Genomic DNA, 19040 nt, shown 5'->3' with positions numbered 1-19040 from the left:
ATACAACATAATAAAACATCAATCAACTGAAATTGTGTTTGAAATGAGATACGTTTATCCAGCTTAAATCCAAATACATTATTTATCTTCTTTTAGTGATCCAATCGCTGGTCGGGAGTAAAATATACCATTAGAAAATATGATATGAGCAGGTTTTATGGTGTACAATAAGAAAAAAAACATGAAGCTGAGCCACTACCCAGTATTCATATTGAATAATTTAGAACCATGCAGTATGGCATTTCGACCAAGGCAAATACTGTCAAACAACTAGCCAACAATGATAACAACGTTATTTTGTTACATACATAAATAATGGGAAATACAGAAGAAGAAGGAACCCTTAATCATCCCACAGAGAGGGAATTTACATTCTGCATTTGACCCATCCTAGTGTTAAGAGCAGTGGGCTGCAAAATGCACGGCGCCCGGGGAGCAGTGTAGGGGAACGGCGCCTTGCTCAGGGACACCTCAGTAGCACTTGGTCTTTCCGGGACTTGAACTGGTGACCTTCCAGTTCCTAAGCCAAGTCCCTATGAACTTTGCCACCACCGCCATAAACAATGAGAATGAACAGCTCCCAACAGAAATTCAATCCAGTGGAATCAGGCATACAGTGGCATAACCTCACATTATACTATACAACATTACAGGGGAGTTTCTATACATCTTAGCAGCACTTTGGTTCGAGGCTGGCTTTTGGTATTGAGTCAGTACCATTAGTGTATTATGAATTATACATGTAGCTATACTGCAGCAGCAAAAGACAAAGTACGATATATGTGCCTGCCAACTGAACATGGTTACATTTACATTTGATAAGATACTTCACAAGTCAATTTGGTCACATATTTAATCAGACTGTTGTACTACAAAACACAAGGGAACTAACATTAATAATGTTCTGTGTCTGGAAAAATAGTGATAAGTTGTTCACAAATCCTATTTAGAGCTTCGCAACGTAATGACACTAAATATAAATTCTCTAGACTTCTCATTCATTCTCCTATTGTACATTTATTTACAGTCGAACAGAGACCACATAAGTTGCAGACATGACAGGAACTAAATAAAGGAATAATAACGGTTGCCAGTTTGTTGTTTTACTGCAGACGAGATAACTGTTATGTTGTTATTTCTACACAATGCAGGACTGTGGAAACTTGGCACAGTCCGCCGCTGAATACTATGTATATAATTCTGGGTCTCCAGGGAAAATTCATGTCACCCAGGGGACCCTTTGTAAGTGGGCGTTATTGTCCGCTCCACCTTTCAATACAGTCAATACAGTCAACACACTGAGAACAGTCAAACTGATTTCATATACAACAAAGAGCAAACGAAAAAATAAAATAATGTATTTGTTTACAGCCAGGGAAATCAAACAATGTGTCAAAGGCAGATAGAGGAACAGCGCAGTTTGACATTCTGATGTTGCTTTGTCCTCCTTAATAAGTGAAATGTTCCTCTGTGAACCCCTTCTTTACTAATGTCCACTTCCTCTCTGATGCTGATAGGAGCTGACTGATAATTATGTCAGATATGTAGGACTCTTTATGAGTGTGTGTATGCGAGCCCATCACCTTCCTCTCAGATGCTGGTCTGCAGGTCACCATTCAGCAGAGTGCTTTGGGTCTCTGTGGGGTCATTTATCATGCGAGACTTATCCTGCCGGCTATCGCTGCGATCAGTCTCATCCAGCCCTCCCACCTTCTTAAGACACAGAACATTCTGGAAACTCTTCTTAAAGTTTTCTGACAGGAAGGCGTAGAGAATGGGGTTGGCGCAGCTATTGGCGTATCCCAGAACTACAACAAAAGCAAAGGTGCTCCTCAGGATGGGAGTGCTGCTGATGGTCCCTGTCACAGAGGTGACGTTGAAAACGTAGAAAGGCAGCCAGCAGAATACGAACACTGCCACTACGATGGACACCATCCTCGTCACCTTCCTCTCTGAGCGTTTCCTTTTAGAGGAGCCCACACGGATGCCAGAGGACTTCACCTTAAAGATGATAAACAAGTAGCAAAGGCAGATGACCAGGAGGGGCAGGAAGAAGCCCAGGATGAAGGTGTAGAACATGAACGCCGTTTGGTAGGCCTCTTGAGGCTCAGGCCACACGATAGTGCAGAAGCAGCCATCGTGCTTTGTGATGACTCCGCTGTAGATAACAATAGGCAGGTTCACCATCAGGGACACCCCCCACACTGTCAAGTTAATAGTCTTGGCCATGCGCGGCTTGCGCCACTTTGTGGACTTAATGGGGTGCACCACAGCCAGGTAGCGGTCGATGCTCATGACCATCAGGCAGAAGATGGATGTGAACTGGTTCAGGGAGTCGACGGTCATCACCACCCTGCAGAGCACAGGGCCAAAAGGCCAGTGGACCAGAGCCAGCTGGATGGCGATGAATGGCAGGCCCAGCATGAAAAGCACGTCGGCCACTGCCAGGTTGAGGATGTAGATATTGGTAACCGTCTTCATCTTGGCATAGCGCAGGATGACGTAGATGACGAGGGCGTTTCCGCAAAGCCCCACTGTGCAAACCAGGAAGTACATGCAGGTGATGACCACCGTGCTGGTTTTGTTGAAGCTGTGGTCTGTGTAGGTCTCATTGTAGTCGGACTCATTGCCCTGCATGAAGCTGTCATACATGAGGTGATCCGACAGGTTCGGGGGGGACGATGGGAAGATCCAGGTGTCCATGATACCTCACTGTCTCACATGGATTAGGGCATCTCACCTGCACATATAAAGACTTATCTCAGTAACAATGTGAAATCATTTAAAATAAGCTTTTCTTGAAAATATTTTTTACTATCGTGACATTTATGGACATCCACTTTATACGGACATTGACTTTCAGACTCCTTTCAGAAAAATAAACAGTTCTAGTGATCATCATCAGATATTGAATAGGATCTCTCTTCCTTCCTTCCTTCCTTCCTTCCTGCTGATGTAAGTTTGTTGAACCAATAAAACAGTTAAATGAGGGATCTCTGATGCCATGAATCCATTTAATCATTTATCAAAACAGCATGTTATCTTTGAAACAGGAAATGTTGTTTTTGTAATCACCCTTACGGCGGGCAGTACCTAGGAGGATTTTATAGATTTTGTATCTGAATCCTCTCTACCGAGAACAGACCTTATGATGGAATGTGTAAAGAAGAGCATTTCAGGCTGTTTTGCAGTCTCTTTTACCTGAGGCCAGATTCCATGTGTTTATTTGGCCAAGCACTGCTATCTAGGGAAATCACTCTGCACATCCTACAGTCGTAATATCTCTCTGGGGAAAGATGCTTGCCCTTCACATACTGCTATGACCAGCTGCGATGGGTAACACTGAATTCTTTGCTGACATGTTTTTTAAATTTATTTATTAGGGGGTGGGCATGGATGTAAATTAGTCCCAGCCTAAGTAATTGAATGAGGGGAATCACAGTACTGCAAATAGCCGTGTTGCAGTCAGATTGAAGTGCTTGTCACTGCCAATGCACAGGAGGCAAGCATGTTCTGACAACTCAGTTTGGTGCCAATAACATAAGAGGTTTTATGATGCCAGTTTTCTTTTCCACCATGGCAGAAGGCATGGCATTCATCTGACAGATAGGCGATTCAATTTCAGCAGAGGGGGTGTTTGAGCTCAGTTAAAACATAACGTGTTGGTGTCTATAAATCTGGAAGAAAAGGTCGATCTGAGTCAGGTGAATGGATATAATATTGTAACATGAATGTAACAATTGCAGTATTTGAGGAAACATCTGTAGTTTGTAATGCGGACATATACAAACACGAGGTAGTTAATTTATCCAACAGAAACAGACCACCAACATAATACCCTCCCGATGCACTCAGGGGCTCTGTTGCTTAGGTGAACAATACATTGAAGTTATTACAAATCAGTGATAACGGTTATGAGTATTATTTAGGCAATCTCATTAAATATTACTCTGTGTACTGTAACATTGCCGTATTTGATGCATTTATTAAAGTGTGCCACAGGTTTTCTTTCTATAAAATCAGCACAGAGCCTCCACAGTCAGATTTGCAACTGTTGAAAATTGAAGTGGCCACTTTAAGTTCTTGTTTTTTTCATCTAGTTATTTCCTTCTTTAATGCTCACTGCCATGAATTCTCCTCTAACTTAAGCTTTAAGTCCCTAAAAAGTAGAAGATAAAAGATGGATATTCAGCTGAATAAATGATTACAAGCTCATAGTTAATTATGCAAATCTGTCTTAAGGGGAATAAAACAAGAATCAGGTCAAGTCAGGATTTTCATTGACAATGTTAGAAAACTCATCTTAAGGGGTATGGGAATGAGATCACTGTTTTAATACACATGCCATTCATCATTTTGCTGAATTACAGGGACATTGCATACCAGTAAAACAACAGCAGTTCATTCTGGAGTGAATTATTAACATTTTGAACATGTTATATTTCTCTAACTTAATTGGATGGAATAATCAGATTCAAAGGCTCTTGCTGCGGATCTGTGATAGTTTACTATTCACTCTACGGTGAGGCAAAAACAAAGTACAGTCTTACCTGCAACTGGATTCAATCTCACTGTCTACGTCACCTCACTTCTGTACGGATGAAAGTATGTCAGTGTTTAAAGCAGATGTATCCTCTTCATATCCAAATATTCCTCAAGTTTGTCTCACTGGCATCGAAGTGTCAATTTTTTTTTAATGCGATTCTCCTTATCATACTCCCATATTTCAGCCTGCATGACATACGATGGTAAAAAGGAAAGAAAAAGACTCGCACAAATAAATAAACCACTAACGGGATGTGCACAAAGCCCCGATGCGCCGGTGGTGTTGCGCGCTGTGACTGCCTCAAGCTGAAGAGCGCGCATATAAAGGACGCGCACAAAAAGCAGTGAGGAGGTGCTGAAGAGACTCCTCTGAGCAAAAGAAAGACTCCTCTCCTGTGATACAGATCCCTCTAACAGCTAAGTGAACCACAGAATACACTGATGGAATCTTGATCAAATGCATCGATGCACGGATTGAAAGCCTTTTGGCGATGGTTGAACATATTGATGCGCTAACCATTAAGTGCGTACAAACAGATAAGGCTACAGTTGAAGTTCTCAAACGTGAAGTATGAACATTAAGAAGGCCTTTCGGGAACATAACGGTCAAAACTCAATACAACCGTTCTCTTCCAATAATCGAGGCGAATGCTGTTCATGTGCTTTTGAAAAATCTTACTGGCTTGTTTCCTACAAGGGGAGGATAATGATTAAATATAGCCTACTGGTCAGTGTTGCAAAACCCAGGAAATGGTCTCAAAAAATGTTTTTCCTTCGACCTTTTGGACTCAAAATGTATCAAACTTTAAAATGAGGAACACATTAGTCAAACATAGCAAAGCCACTTTTACGCACGATTTCGGGCCAGACGATCAAAATCACTGAATGAAATCGTATTGATCCTCTAGTGATCGCACAGCTTTGAGCCCTCTCGATATGGCACCCTTGCTAATTTACTAAGTTTAGTTAGCCTCCGTATCATAGACTGCTTCGGACCCAGCACAGTGACACCACCTGTACCACTGCTAGCCAGAAGCTATATTATAAATCCAACTTTATTTCAACGCCTAGCCATCAGAGGCAGCACTGAGCGCAAAGGTGAAAAACTGCACTCAAATTACGCGCCGTGAAAATCCCCCACACCTGACCGAATCGAGTTTTGAAACTCATCATTAAGATACAAGCATTTAGTGTGGAGAGATGTATACCTCGAATTCGTTACCGTTGCAGTAACACTAATTACTCCACCCATTCCTCGCCTGTTAGCCCTGATTTATTTCCCATAAAAACCCAAATCCAGTTTCCCAAACATTTCCCTAGCATGCAGTGGGTGATACTGTGGATACTACAGATGTCATGTCCACGTTTTTCAACACTTCAACCCTTGATAGAAGATCCCTCGCACTGTGCTACTGGACTCAATGTAGTCCAATCTGCTGTGCAGGTAAGGTACAAGGCAATGGTATTCAAACTGTTGTATTGGTGTTGTTGATGCGTTGTTACTGTGCATCAGTTTTGACAAAAGTTGCATGTCCTTTCTTTTTGTATAGAGGCCTGTCATGCTAATTTGCATTTGGTATTAGCTGTGTGTGTCAAATTTTGAAGGGCAATTGTTAGTCAGTAGGTGATTATGTTGAGTTTTAAGGTCACAACTACGTGTTGTGTAAGATGGACTTAACATGTGAGATATCATCTTCTGTAACTTAAAATGATTGTTTGATCATTTGGAGTTATGCATCGCATGTAAATGTCTTTGGCATTGGTTGATAAACATTTGATATGCTGCAACCCACAACCACAATAATAAGATCATACCTGCATGTATCATCACAGTATGACCATCATGCAATCACTCTCCAGCCCTGCCTTAATGCCTAAATGAGATTTGGAAATAAGCTGGAAAGAGCTGGAAAATGAAAACGACCTAACTGTTGAAGAGAGAAGATAGGAGGTAGTGTCTCTCTCTGTGTGGAGGTTTTGTGTTGACATTAAACATGCATGCTGCAGGTGAGGAAGGTCACAGGGGAAATAAAACACATTTAAGAAGGGGACATATTTTATTATTAGGGGTGATCTTGCCTCATGGAACAATCAATTTCCCAATAACTTAATTTTTTACTGTGTTTTCATTTACCGGTTGTTATGGCAAAACAATCTGATTGATAACTCTTTAGGTGGTAGTATTGTTTGTCATTATAATATATGTATTTTCAAAGACTGAAACAAGCATGCCGATGCATATCGATATTGAATGATGTCTATAGGGAAATCCTGATGGCTTCCTGGGTTATATGCAGAGGAGAGCTTGAAGCTCAGCTCGGTGTATTTGCTTGCTAATTATTGAGGCACAACCAGGCCCCTCTCTGGCTCAGGGTCTGAATTGAAAGCATTGATTATATATCTAGCCAGGGTAAATTGATAAACAATTAGCAGCCCGAGGCAGTGGCAAAATATTCAATGGATGATGCTTTTGGCATTTTTTTTATTGATTCTGCTAGGAGAGAATCAAATTAACCAGGTGTTCTGACATATATTGCTGCAATATTTTAGCACAGAACAAAAGTAAGATCTTTATTGCCTTTCAAGAGACTTTTTCTCATTTTCAGATTTACAAGGGGAAAGACTAGGACTTGTTGTTTATTTGATGGATCAAAGCATTTATCACAATCTTTGATAGTTGTGGTGCATTTCAGATTGTGTGTTTCATGCTGCTATAGATTTAGGAGGATAGTTTCTCATGTCTTTCTGTAGGGTCTGAAAATCAGTGCTCCTGCATAGTCTAGTGAGTCACTTCATATCTCTTCACTATCTAATTTATTGTAATGACATTTGCCCTTCTGGGGATAAGTGGTCATCAAAATGTTAATTAACAACACCATCAGTGTCTTTGCCTCTCATCTTTTCTCATCACAGTGTTATGTCAGTAAGTCACTGACATGTGACCCTTCACAGTTTTAAGGCTAAAGGTGGTCATAGATTAAATTGAATCCTATTTTTCCATATATTATGTTGTACTATTATCAATATCATGCTGTCAAACTTTCGGACCTTGTCATTCTTTGATTCTGGCACAAACAAATCTGTTTTTTCAGAAAAATTGTATTAAAACTATTTTTGCTCCATATGTGGAGATTATGAGAAACATTTCTGTCATGGCAGTTTTTTTCTTTTCAATTCGTGGTCATTTTTTGATTTTTTTGGTCATAATTTGCTTACTAATAATAGATATTCTGTATTGCCAAAACAAATATATATTTATTCTATTTCTTAACCTTTTGGAGAAAATAACAAAGACTGGAAAGTCCAATTATTATTTTTTCAAATGAATCTCACAGATTTTCTTAGCATTTATTCCGCTCGCATTCGACTTTGAACACAGATAGCAGATACAATGTGCTCCTTAGTTTAACCTCTTTCAGTAGTTGTGTCGCGTGATTACGATTGAGCCATCTCCATGACAACAGAGTAAATATCTGGACAAACCTGCTAAGTTGTATCAGGCGTTTTTGCGATGATTGTGCTTGTATTGTCTTTGGGATGGTGTTAGTATCTTTAAAATATGGAAAGTGTGTGAATAATGACAATGATTAGCAAGCTGATTAGATTTACCTCTAATGCGCATTAAAATCCAAATCAATTTCACATTAATCTGAATGATTGAGTTGTTTCATCTCAAATTGTATTGTAAATGAGTTTGTGATTGAATTATTGGGTAAACTTAAGATAAAGTTATTAATAATTTAGTTTGAAGTACAGATTCATTCTTGTCTTTATGCTGTCTTGTGGGAACTGTTAAATGGCTTATTAGCACCGTTAATTTTTCACTGTGGTATGATTGACATGTTAATGAGTTTTAATATTATTATCCAAGTATGGCATTGCAAACATTACAAACACTGTGTTATAGTTACTGTACGTCTGTGCAGTACATGAAGATAGTCTTAGTTCTAGATGCAACTCCAATGTAATGAACAGGTTTTGCAGTAGAGCAGAAACACAAGTAGTGAATAAAGTTGCATTCGTAGATCTTGTCATCTGTTTTCCTATAATAGCTGACAGCTGGTCAGTTCCTGGTGTGTCTGTCACTGTGTACTTGGAACCTTTTGAGGCTTGTACCAACCTATCTGGCATGCAGAGCAGCCACTGCTCACTTTTTTCTTGTTTACCCCCAAAATCCATGCTCCTTTTGCGAAGCTGTTATTGTGATTGATTGTGTGTTGCTGCTGATGGTGTCAAAGGGCTTCTTAACACTCTCAGGTTCAATCAAAATGCCTCTTTAATTACTTTTTTTTTAGCAGTTGCAGGCAGTAAATCTCTGTTCATCACGTCCAGTCTCAAAGCTTGAAGGATTAAACAGAAAAAAAATAATGTTGAGTAATACACGACATGACATGACTTAAAATCAATGATTATTGAATTTTTAACCTAATTTCTATTTTGCACTTGACACCTTGTGTTTTTAATTTTTAGTTTAATCTCTTACTTTCAATTTTCTTTTTTTGGTATGCAAACACATGTTTTATTTTCAGGGGAACACACTGATTGAAATAAAGCTTTTGAATACTCGGGACTATTTTGAGGCTTCCAGATGAGTGCCATTTCTGAGCTTGGCAGCAGGGTTACAACCTCTATGAGTTGGCATTCATATTCTGTATTGCACCGTGGCTTCAGGGTTCAGTGACGGTAATATACCCTCCAAGTCCTCAACATTTATTCAACAAGGGCCTTGAAATTGTTTCCACCTCACTAAGTAGTTGTGTCAGAGAGTTTTATGAATTTATGTGACATATTCTCTGATTCCGGATCCCTCTCAAAGATTACGAGCTGTTTGTAGTTGAGACTTCTTAGCTGCTGAATATGTCCCTGGAAAAAAACAACAGACCCAAATCAGTGGGAATTTGCAACCAATAGGATGAATCCTCAAGTAAATATATTACAACAGAGTATGATTTGGGATTTCTTTTTGATTTGTGGCTTGATGTTCTTCTTCTTGAATAATTTGTCTCAACACAACATGAGATATGTAACTGAATAGCTTAACTATTATATCTTTTTATTTCTACTTCACATAGGGAAACATTGTACTCATTTTTATTATTTTGACGGCTAAAGTTACTTGTTACTTTACAATATATTACATTAAAACATACTGTATGATGCATGTTAACAATATGATGACATGTAATATATTAAGTGTATTTCCACTCGGCAGTGTTTAGTTTTATATGTTTATGTAGGTGTGCAGTTTTGTCACTTTGCAGCTTTACAATAGCATGGAGACTACAAGCCGAGTAGTGGAGCTCCTCTTCATTGTCTGCAGCTTTCTAATCTCATGAAATCAGAATTGGTTTTCAGTCTCCTTTTCAGAGTTAGGCGATGATAGATAATGCAGCTCATGGAGGAAGGCAGGCGTCAGCTCAGATTTCTCAGGTGGGCTCTGCCTGAATGAGCTGTCAGGGTCACCCATCACCTTGTTTGGCTGTTTGCGACTCACTGGGAGTGTCTGGCTACATTGGGGGCAAGGAGATAAACAAAGCCTTTTCCTTCATACAGTGGCTCTGTTTTTATTTCACTTGTCATATTAGATCTACAGCTCCACTGAGTCCAAACATCACCTTCAAAGGAACATTGCAGTTTAAGCTATACCTTCATACCTACACTTAGCACTTGTTCTTAGCTTTTAAATCACAGCTTCTTCAGTGAATGTTGGAAAGTTATTTACACTCTATCACTCTGTGGCAGCAGGTACTCCTCTTTGCACGGAAGCAAATATATTAACATCTTATACATTAAAAACATTTCCCCCATGTCTGCTCGGCTTGCTTGGTCAGTTATACAGTATAATGAGTTTGTTTCTAATAAATGTTGCAGTTAAGTCTGCTACATAATAATAAAATAAAATCCCTGTTCCTGAGCTGATAATGAAGACGAATGATTTGAAGTGCTTTTTATGCCTCGGGATCATAAACAAATTGATGGTGTGTTTAACAGAATGCTAACTACCGCAGCTCTATTCCTGCTTTTTGATGAAGAAAAATGTGGTTTATAAGAGCTTAATATCATAAATGCAACAGCTTGATGACAAAACAACTGACTGCTTATGTAGCCTTATATCTGCCCCTAAACTTATGGATAAATTATTCTCTGACTCATGGTGCTACATCCTTGTTGTCATCCTTCACTTCTCAAAAAGCACATTGTCGTAAACCACCATTGATAGATAGACTATCAATACTAATCATGATTCCATGGCAAAATGCAGGAATTCATCCATAGATTAAAAAATTATGACAAAAACTGCAGCCCTAAAATTTAAGAAGGTACATTTGAACATATAGCATCCAGAATGGGGCTCAGGGAGGCAGGTCTAGCTGCAGCACAGTTCGCACAGTTCCCGAGGAGAGGTGTAAACAGAATGCATAACCATCTGCACACGCAGACCTCTCATCTACAACTGAAACACCTGCCACCGTTCAGATATCTTGTACAAGTACATTTTTCAACATGAATTGGCCTTAGCTCTGGATTCACTCCTCTGGGCATTTGACCTAACTTATTTAACATCCTCAATTAAGAAATGTTTGCATTCAGAACAAGACATTTGGGGTTGAATAAATACAAGCTTAACAATGTTATCTTGACTTAACAAACAGTATTTCAATATGTTTCTGTGCCACAGGATATCTAGTTCAGATTTTGTTTTTTTGATTGTATTTAAAAAGTTAAAGCTTACCTTTATATGGAAACGGATTGGGCTTTATCTACCTTAAGCAGTGTGGCATTTTTTGTTGAAAATAAAGCCTTCCGGGCATATTGTAGTTTCTTTGGACATGTGCACTGCTGACACAATTATGAATAAAATGTATATAACTTAACAGTGTAATTTAAAATAAACATCCATATTCAGAAACCATGAAGGCAGGTACACGAATGATAGAGATGGAACATGTTAGGGAATATTTTTGCTTAGGTGTTTAGCCTTTGACCTAGTTCATCATTTTCTCCTTCCACTGTCTGTATTCCCATAGCATAGTTTTTCGGCCTTGGAGGTGCTGTTAGTTTCATTAAGGAGGGGCAGCCTGGGCTTCCGGAGCCTTGTTGTTCCCATACTGGATACGAGCTCATGCTGACCTAATATTGGTTTTATTGTTTTGGGATAGCTGGGCGCCAGTTTATCTGGAACCAGGTACTCTTGTACGCATATTCTATTCACCTAGATGACAGTTGTAGTTAGACGTAGGGTCCATATTTGTTTGGTCTGGCGACTGAAGAATGTCAATTGTCCATTCGGAACTGGTTAAAACCTCGTATTGTAGGAGAGATCTTCAGAATTGTTCGGGCAACCGCTCTGTCAACCCGTGGCCTGCAGCAAATGTCTTGTCAATTCTCCGGCCGTTAACTTCATAATAAACCTTCAGGATTTGCCATCAAAGTTTCAGCTCTCCCCGTGTTTTTCTGAAGTTCGTCTCCATTGCTCCAGAAGTTTTCACCACAGAAAAAAAAAGGAGTGTGTGTGGAGGCTTTCTTTGAAACCTTGTCCTTGTAAGCGGATTTACATAGACTTATTTCAGTTTGATATTCTGTTGGTATTCATCCCCTTGTTTTGTTTCATACCCTCTTTATCACAACAGCAGCCATTTCCCACTCTTGCATGCTTTATTTATTGCTTCTTGAAGACTGTGTTTGAGGAACAGTTTAGTGCACTTGTGCTGGTACCACATCACTTATCAAGTAGGTCAAGATTGTTTGAAGCACCGGAGATGATCAAATTCAATTTCATTCTTCTGTCTTCACCTCTTTCAATTGGGGAAAAAAAAAAAAAGCCTTTCTACGTGTTGTAGAACGTGCTTCTTTCTATTTAAATCACGAGAACATTGGCCACATCATGTTTTACTGAACTGTTCCTTGGCCTGAAACTGCTTCAAGTATAGAACATCCGATTTGGGCCAGGTGGGATAGAAGTTTAGCAACAGATAAGCAGAAAACGATGTAAGAGCCAATCTTTAATCCTTTCACAGTTACATAAACTGTTTATATTGCCGAGATTTGGCCGCACCTATCGTTAAATATGGTACAAAGTTATAAGACCTGTGTTGGTCATAAATATAAAAAAATCAATGCTAAACAAACAGTCTCTTCCAACTTGTCTTCCATATAGACATACACAGCACAGCAGCAAGAGCTGGTCAGCACAACAAAGGGGTGATTTCAATGTCCAGTTTAATAAGCTAGACGAATAAACATCCGGCTCTGAGTGATGGGGTGTCCGCCTGTGTGTCTGGGATCACTTGTTTTCAGCTCTGGCTTTATTCATGCTTACAGTGTACACTGGCCCAGCAGGGATTATCTCCGGTGCCATGGATGTGCATATTTATCCTGCTTAAATGCCACTGCCTAGGGTCTCTCAACACACACACACATATGCAAAATACTACAGTGAATAATGTATGTTTATGCGACTAAAACATCCAACTTGGGTTTGCTTTGGTCAGTTTTGTAGTTACTTTTCATCGTGTACTATCAGAGTCGGGATTCTCATTCATTATTCAGAATATGGTTGTTTCTCAGCAACTAAGATTTTATAAACTGCCTAATTCAAAGTCGCAATTTTTCATCTAATTAGTTACATATCTTTCTGAAAGTCACATTAATGATGAATTAAATCTTTGATTAAAAACATCTTGTGTTTTTTTTTTACTGCTGTTATTTCCTGCCACATCTGTCTGCAGGGCATAAGGCGTCTCTATACTTAATACTGAAGTGAACATATTGCCTTGTGCATACTGTGCCACTAGGGTGTGATTTGCTTAGTCCACAAGTCAAAAAAGACTTATTGCATTAATGTATTTCCCTGTTTATTTGTTGTTTGTGTCGGTTCCCTTAGAAGAATTATTAAATTGTTACTTTACATATTCCCCAGTGAGTAACAGCTTAGGATTTAGGCTTTGAAGGCAGTATCTATGAGGCCTGTGTAATGTTTGCTCAGCAACACAGATCACAAAACACAAGGCCAGGGACAGATGGCTGTGTAAGGAGATACAGAAACGCGACAAGTGGCAAACTGAGAGAGCCAGGGAGAGACAGCGCGCGGGAGAGAAAGAGAGGAGGTTGCTTTGCTGTAGCAGCTGAGGTGTGTTATCACAGACTACCAGAGACACAGTGACAGAGATGAAGAGCCCGACTGCCCTGGCAGCAGCAACAGACCTGCTTCAATAAAGCATCGCCTGCCTCTTAATGGTTGTTTAATATTAAATAAAGCAAGAGTATTGTTGCTATTGGAACCTGTCATGTGATTTGTAAAATTAAGGAAGGGTAATGCGTTATTAAAAACCCAGAATTATGTTAAACAAAATAGATTACAAACATTGACCTGTCAGCCATTGTAGCTAATAGCATTTAGCGCTTTCACATGAATTATGAATCGTTAAAAACAATGTAGTGCTTTGCAATCGTCTCAAGAGTTGTGTGAACAAATGGTGATAAATCGCCACAGGAAACTCGTATTTAGGGTGGAGGGCTGTGTGCTTTCTGGCTTACAAAGACTAAAAACAATCCTTTAGAAAAGTGTTTGCCCAATCTTCTTTCACAGCAAATGTAAACCGATAAGCATCCTTTCAACTCGCTGTCACACTGCACGGTGGAGAGCAAGAGTCCACAGCTCGATGCTTATGTTCACATAACTCCCAGTGACTGTGTTCAGCTCTGACACTTGCTGCTTGTCTCTGTGAGGTGAACTGATGTGGAAGGATGGGCCCTAAGGAGAGTAAACTGAGAAAGGAAAATTACCAACGTGATTCTGTTACATTCATTACCTTCGCCGCAGTGCAGAACACCTTTTATGTGTCCCGAGTAAACAGTGTCCATTAGTGTTGGTGATGTGTTTACACACAGTGTGGATACTAAGCTCATCCTCTGTTTTTAGAGCACGGGTTCACAGTGCATCCAGGTGGTGAATAACTCAATATTTTCTTTCAGGGATTTTCAAATACTCACATAACAGAATTGTACTCTCTTGCTGTAATCAAGGTTAGGAACTATTACTCTTTATAAGACAAGAAAGTCCATTGTCCCGCAATACAAGCTTGAAAAAAACCTGCATTTCATCCGAATATGTTCTACTGGATTACAGTCTGGGTCACTTTAACATGGACCCGTGTCATCTCCATCCTTTGTGACTAATCTTTTATATGATTGCTCCACTGTAATTGGATTGAATGTAGATAAAATGGGTTGTTATTGGATTCTACCGTAATTACAAGATGAGGGGATTTATATCTTTCAATCCTAATATCATCTCTGCATGCAACCATTTAGATTTTTTTCTTTTTGAATTGAATCATTTTCAACGGCAAGCGTTTCACTGCTTCTGAAAACCATTCACAATGCACATAATGCACAAATAAAGGACTTTTAAGAGGGTTCATTTAACACTGGAACATCCAACTAGGTCTATGTGGACCTCACATAAGAGGACACAACTACAGTGCAGTGACCTAGCTTACCGCAGCAGAGTCATTTAGGGCTCAGTGTACAGGTAGCACTTCCCAACACATCCTTTTCATACTTTCATTAAAGTAACAGAGCACATATATATGGTGATAAAAGGATGAAAGCAGCTCTGAAGCCATCAAGCAGAGACATTTTATTCAAATGAGACGTTGAGATGAGTGACTACTGCCATCATGAAGCCATATGGCTGTGTGAAACAAAAACAAAACTGACTCAAATCAATGGGATTTGGGCTCTTAGCAGCCAAACTGAGAGCGCAAGCTGTGTGCATGACGGATACATTTGCCTAAGAGAAATGGATATTGGTGTTTTGATGGGTTGTAGATGTCGTGCATAAGTTAGAGCTTCATCCTGCCACTATTTCAAGATGTTATTTAAATGTCAAAATAATGGATGAGTTGAAGGTTTGAAATGTTTTGTATTATGAGGCCTTATGAGGTGAGACTGAGAGCTTTAATAAAATAAAAGACTTATGACATTATTTTGCTTTTTGAAATGAGGCATGATAGAAATTCTTCCTCTGTGCCCAGTGAAACATTGAATTTTACTAAATGCTATTTAATGAGATGTAGTTGAACACACCGCTGGTAAAGACCGTTGGTATTATTTTTTAAATTCATTTGGCCACAGTTTAGGATAACGAACAATCACTGTGGTGGTTAACCTTTCACACAATTTCATTTGATACTTTATAGAGCAATTTAACAAACGTTTTTAGGGAAAACACAAAGACACGTAGATTGATGACTTGTATTTTGAAAAAAAACAAAACATTTTTTAACACAATATCTCTTTGCAAGTGATAAAGCATGGCTTCAGGAAGTGTTATGAGTTTGCAAAAGCTCAACGCCATGGGGGTGTGAGGAATTGTTGGTGACAATCTACACAGATGGCTCATCATTAAGGTCAGAAGTGTAATCAAATATAGCTGTGGGGCTTTCCGCATCGCGCTTGTTTCAAGTGATGCTCTGGCCCAAATCATTTTTGTTAATCAATTTGATTTTAATACTGGCCATAAAACAGTTTTTATGTAGTTTCTTAGAAGAGCAGGGGGGGTCATGTTTTGTAATGAGACAGTACATATCAAAAAGTTCATCCACAAAAACATGTGCTTTGATGTTTCCACTACCAGACAATCCAACATTTGTTATGAGAAGCCATTTGCGAAGAGTAAAATGAAAAAGTAATGGGAAATATCTATTTTTAAATATAAATTGGCTTTTTTGTTTTGCTTTTTTGTGTTGTCAAGCATAACAAGTGAGGTTGTATTTTAACTAAAACAAATCATTGAGGTGTTTTTACACACACCCACAACCTGTTATGTGGTTTGAGATTTGAAAAGGCTCCAGGCAGATGCTCTACTTTCCCCTCCATGCGGAATAAGACGTCCGTAAGTGACCTCTTTGGGTGTGACAACTCTCAAACATGTTATGACCAATTAGGTTGCCCCATATGGGAAAATAATCTCACTGTTGCTTCCTTTTTATGTGTGTGCTTGTGTCCTTGTTTGTGTGTTGGTGTTAAAGTTTATTAAGGTGTCAGAAGAAATATGCCTAGGCTCAAGGGAGAAAAACCTATGTTTGGCAATCATCAATCACATGTCCGGCAGGCGGAGTGCTGAAAGGCTTGAAAATGGGTTGGTTTGGCAGAGAAGATAGAGGGTACTATCATATTTAACATATCCTGTGGAGTTCCAAATGTAATGGCAACTCCTTTAAGGCAAAAGCCAGGTAATTGATGTATCTGGCAAATAATTAATAAGGAAAGGGACATCCTTAGTGAGTTTTTTTTTCAAAAAGTGGATGATTCAGAGACTGATTTATTTTTTTAATTCTTCAAATAGAATAACCTTGCAGTCTTCTTCTCTGACTTAAAAAAAAGAGTTCAGTTTAACATTTATTTAAGGGGCGTTAGCAGAAATGTCGCCATTCGAAGTATTGATTCCTCACAATCCACAGGGTAGCTGTGTATTACATTTTGATAATTTGATCACGTCAATATTCAGGAGTTAACACAAATATTTTTAATGCTTATGGAGTCTGTGTTTTTGACTGAAGTGCAAGAGCAACTAAAATGTACGATTTAAAAAATCTAAACGCTTACTGATGACTTCACAGTCTGCTGCAATAACGTTTTGGTCTATTTGGAAACTCATTTCAGATGTCAAACCTTTAATGTTGAGTGTTGTTCTGCTGCTTTAACAAAACTCTCTCAAATTGAGCCCGGTTCCAGACACAAATGGCTTGTCTTCACAGGAGTCCATTATAATGCTAATTACCATTTCTCTAATGGCCTGATGAATTACATATTTTATGAAGATATTTGTCATGCAGTGCTCTGTGTGATCCAACGCATATCTACCTACTGAGAGATTTAAACCATTAAGTTCAAACGGTACATTTGAGTTGTAAGTGGCTTTGTATTGCTTACTGGTACATTGGTTTATCAGGTAGCATGGAGACTGGTATGAGAATCTTATACCTGCTGTGTTTACAGGATAGTATTTCCATTACAATTCCAGTTTGTCCTGTCCATTGGGTTTAACTGTCCATATAAACTAATAATTCATTGCTTTTAAAAAAAATAATAATAGAAGCCATCATGCGGTTTTAAAATAATTAAACTTTAGAGAAGTTGTCAATGAATACATTCCCCACCACACTTTGAAAGGTATTAACAAAAAAAGATTGCTTTTCGATTTGTCAGTCTGATAAATTGGAGACTGCACAATTACTTTTTCTATCTCATCTTAATGGTTTTGAGGTGCTTTTCAGTCTACAAAGCTCTGTGGGATTAGAAAAAATACTTTCAAATTGAACTAAGGTAAAAAAGCCAGCGCTTCTTAATAGTTATGCACTTAATGCTGGCAGTCCATGCTAACATTATTTTATCCTTTTTTGGGGGAAAGTAATAGATTTTTCATGATTTTTTATCAGTAAGATCAAACTTTTTTTTTTTTCTTGAAACAATTGCAGCACATTTACTCAATCTTAATCTCAGTCTGTCACACAGCTCACACTATCATACCTTCCTCCTAGAAGTTGGAAATACTTGTAAACCAACACAGTCTCACTCCCTGCACAACAAAGACTGAAGCTTAGTCAGGTCCTTTTTGCAAACATTTCTGACGAACCATGTCTCCTTCAAGGTATTAAACTGACGCCATCCATGACAGCGGCAGTTAAAGGCAAGGATGTATTTATGATCCACGTCATAAAGAACTACGGCAGATGTGTAATATTTAATGCAGCCAAACCATTTATTACAATGCATTTATGTGACGACTTTCAAAGATAACAGCACGTGTAATAAAGTAGGATCTTTATTTATTTTTTTAACTCAGAAAAAAACCCATTTTGTGATAAGTGTAAGAGCTCTTGCAGTCATAATGTTTATTAGTATGGCTTCTATACAGTAATATGTGGCATCCTATATTAATGTTCTACATAGTTGATTTGACTTTGGTGATACGAGGATATTAGCAGTAACACGTTGTTCTCTATGGCTGCTCTCCTGTTGGCTTCACGCTTGTTAGTGATTGCCATCTGTGTTTTGCTGAGCTACGGCAACACCAGAGAACTTGAAAGCACAGACACCTGATGTTTATCACAAATCAAAGATCACAGAAAAGAAAGAAAAGGATATTGCTAAAACCTAAGCAGCAGTCACCCTCCGTTAAACACAGGAGCTGAAAGACAGAAATATACGGACAAAGCCCAGGCTTTGTTTGCAAGAGAAATGGAGACAATTTCCTTTTTCTCTGTCTGAAAGGTTAAGGGTTAAGGGTTCCTTTTACGCTCATTATGACAGCAGATAGAGGGCTTAATGAGAATCACTTTCATTAAAGCTTTCAGTCAGCTGTGCCACAATCAGTATTTGAGCAGATTATCTCAGGAATACACAAACATGTTTGTGGCCAACTGTATAACAATGGGCTCTTATTTTCATATTACAAAAGACAAGGGATTCTGAAAGTGTTGATGAAA

General features: G+C 38.8%; 1 protein-coding gene across 1 annotated transcript; it reads right to left on the bottom strand.

Annotated features, from left to right (window-relative positions):
- Nucleotides 1-1052: 1052 nt before the first annotated feature.
- Nucleotides 1053-2703, bottom strand: LOC134878323 (somatostatin receptor type 2-like). Its single transcript, XM_063904283.1, has one exon. The coding sequence runs from the start codon at nucleotides 2701-2703 to the stop codon at nucleotides 1591-1593; it is 1113 nt and encodes a 370-aa protein (XP_063760353.1). The 3' UTR covers nucleotides 1053-1590.
- Nucleotides 2704-19040: the final 16337 nt, after the last annotated feature.

This window comes from Eleginops maclovinus, chromosome 16 (assembly GCF_036324505.1).
Source record: "Eleginops maclovinus isolate JMC-PN-2008 ecotype Puerto Natales chromosome 16, JC_Emac_rtc_rv5, whole genome shotgun sequence".
Taxonomy (NCBI): domain Eukaryota; kingdom Metazoa; phylum Chordata; class Actinopteri; order Perciformes; family Eleginopidae; genus Eleginops; species Eleginops maclovinus.
Note: the sequence above shows the minus strand (reverse complement) of the source record. Positions and strands in the feature narration are given on the sequence as shown.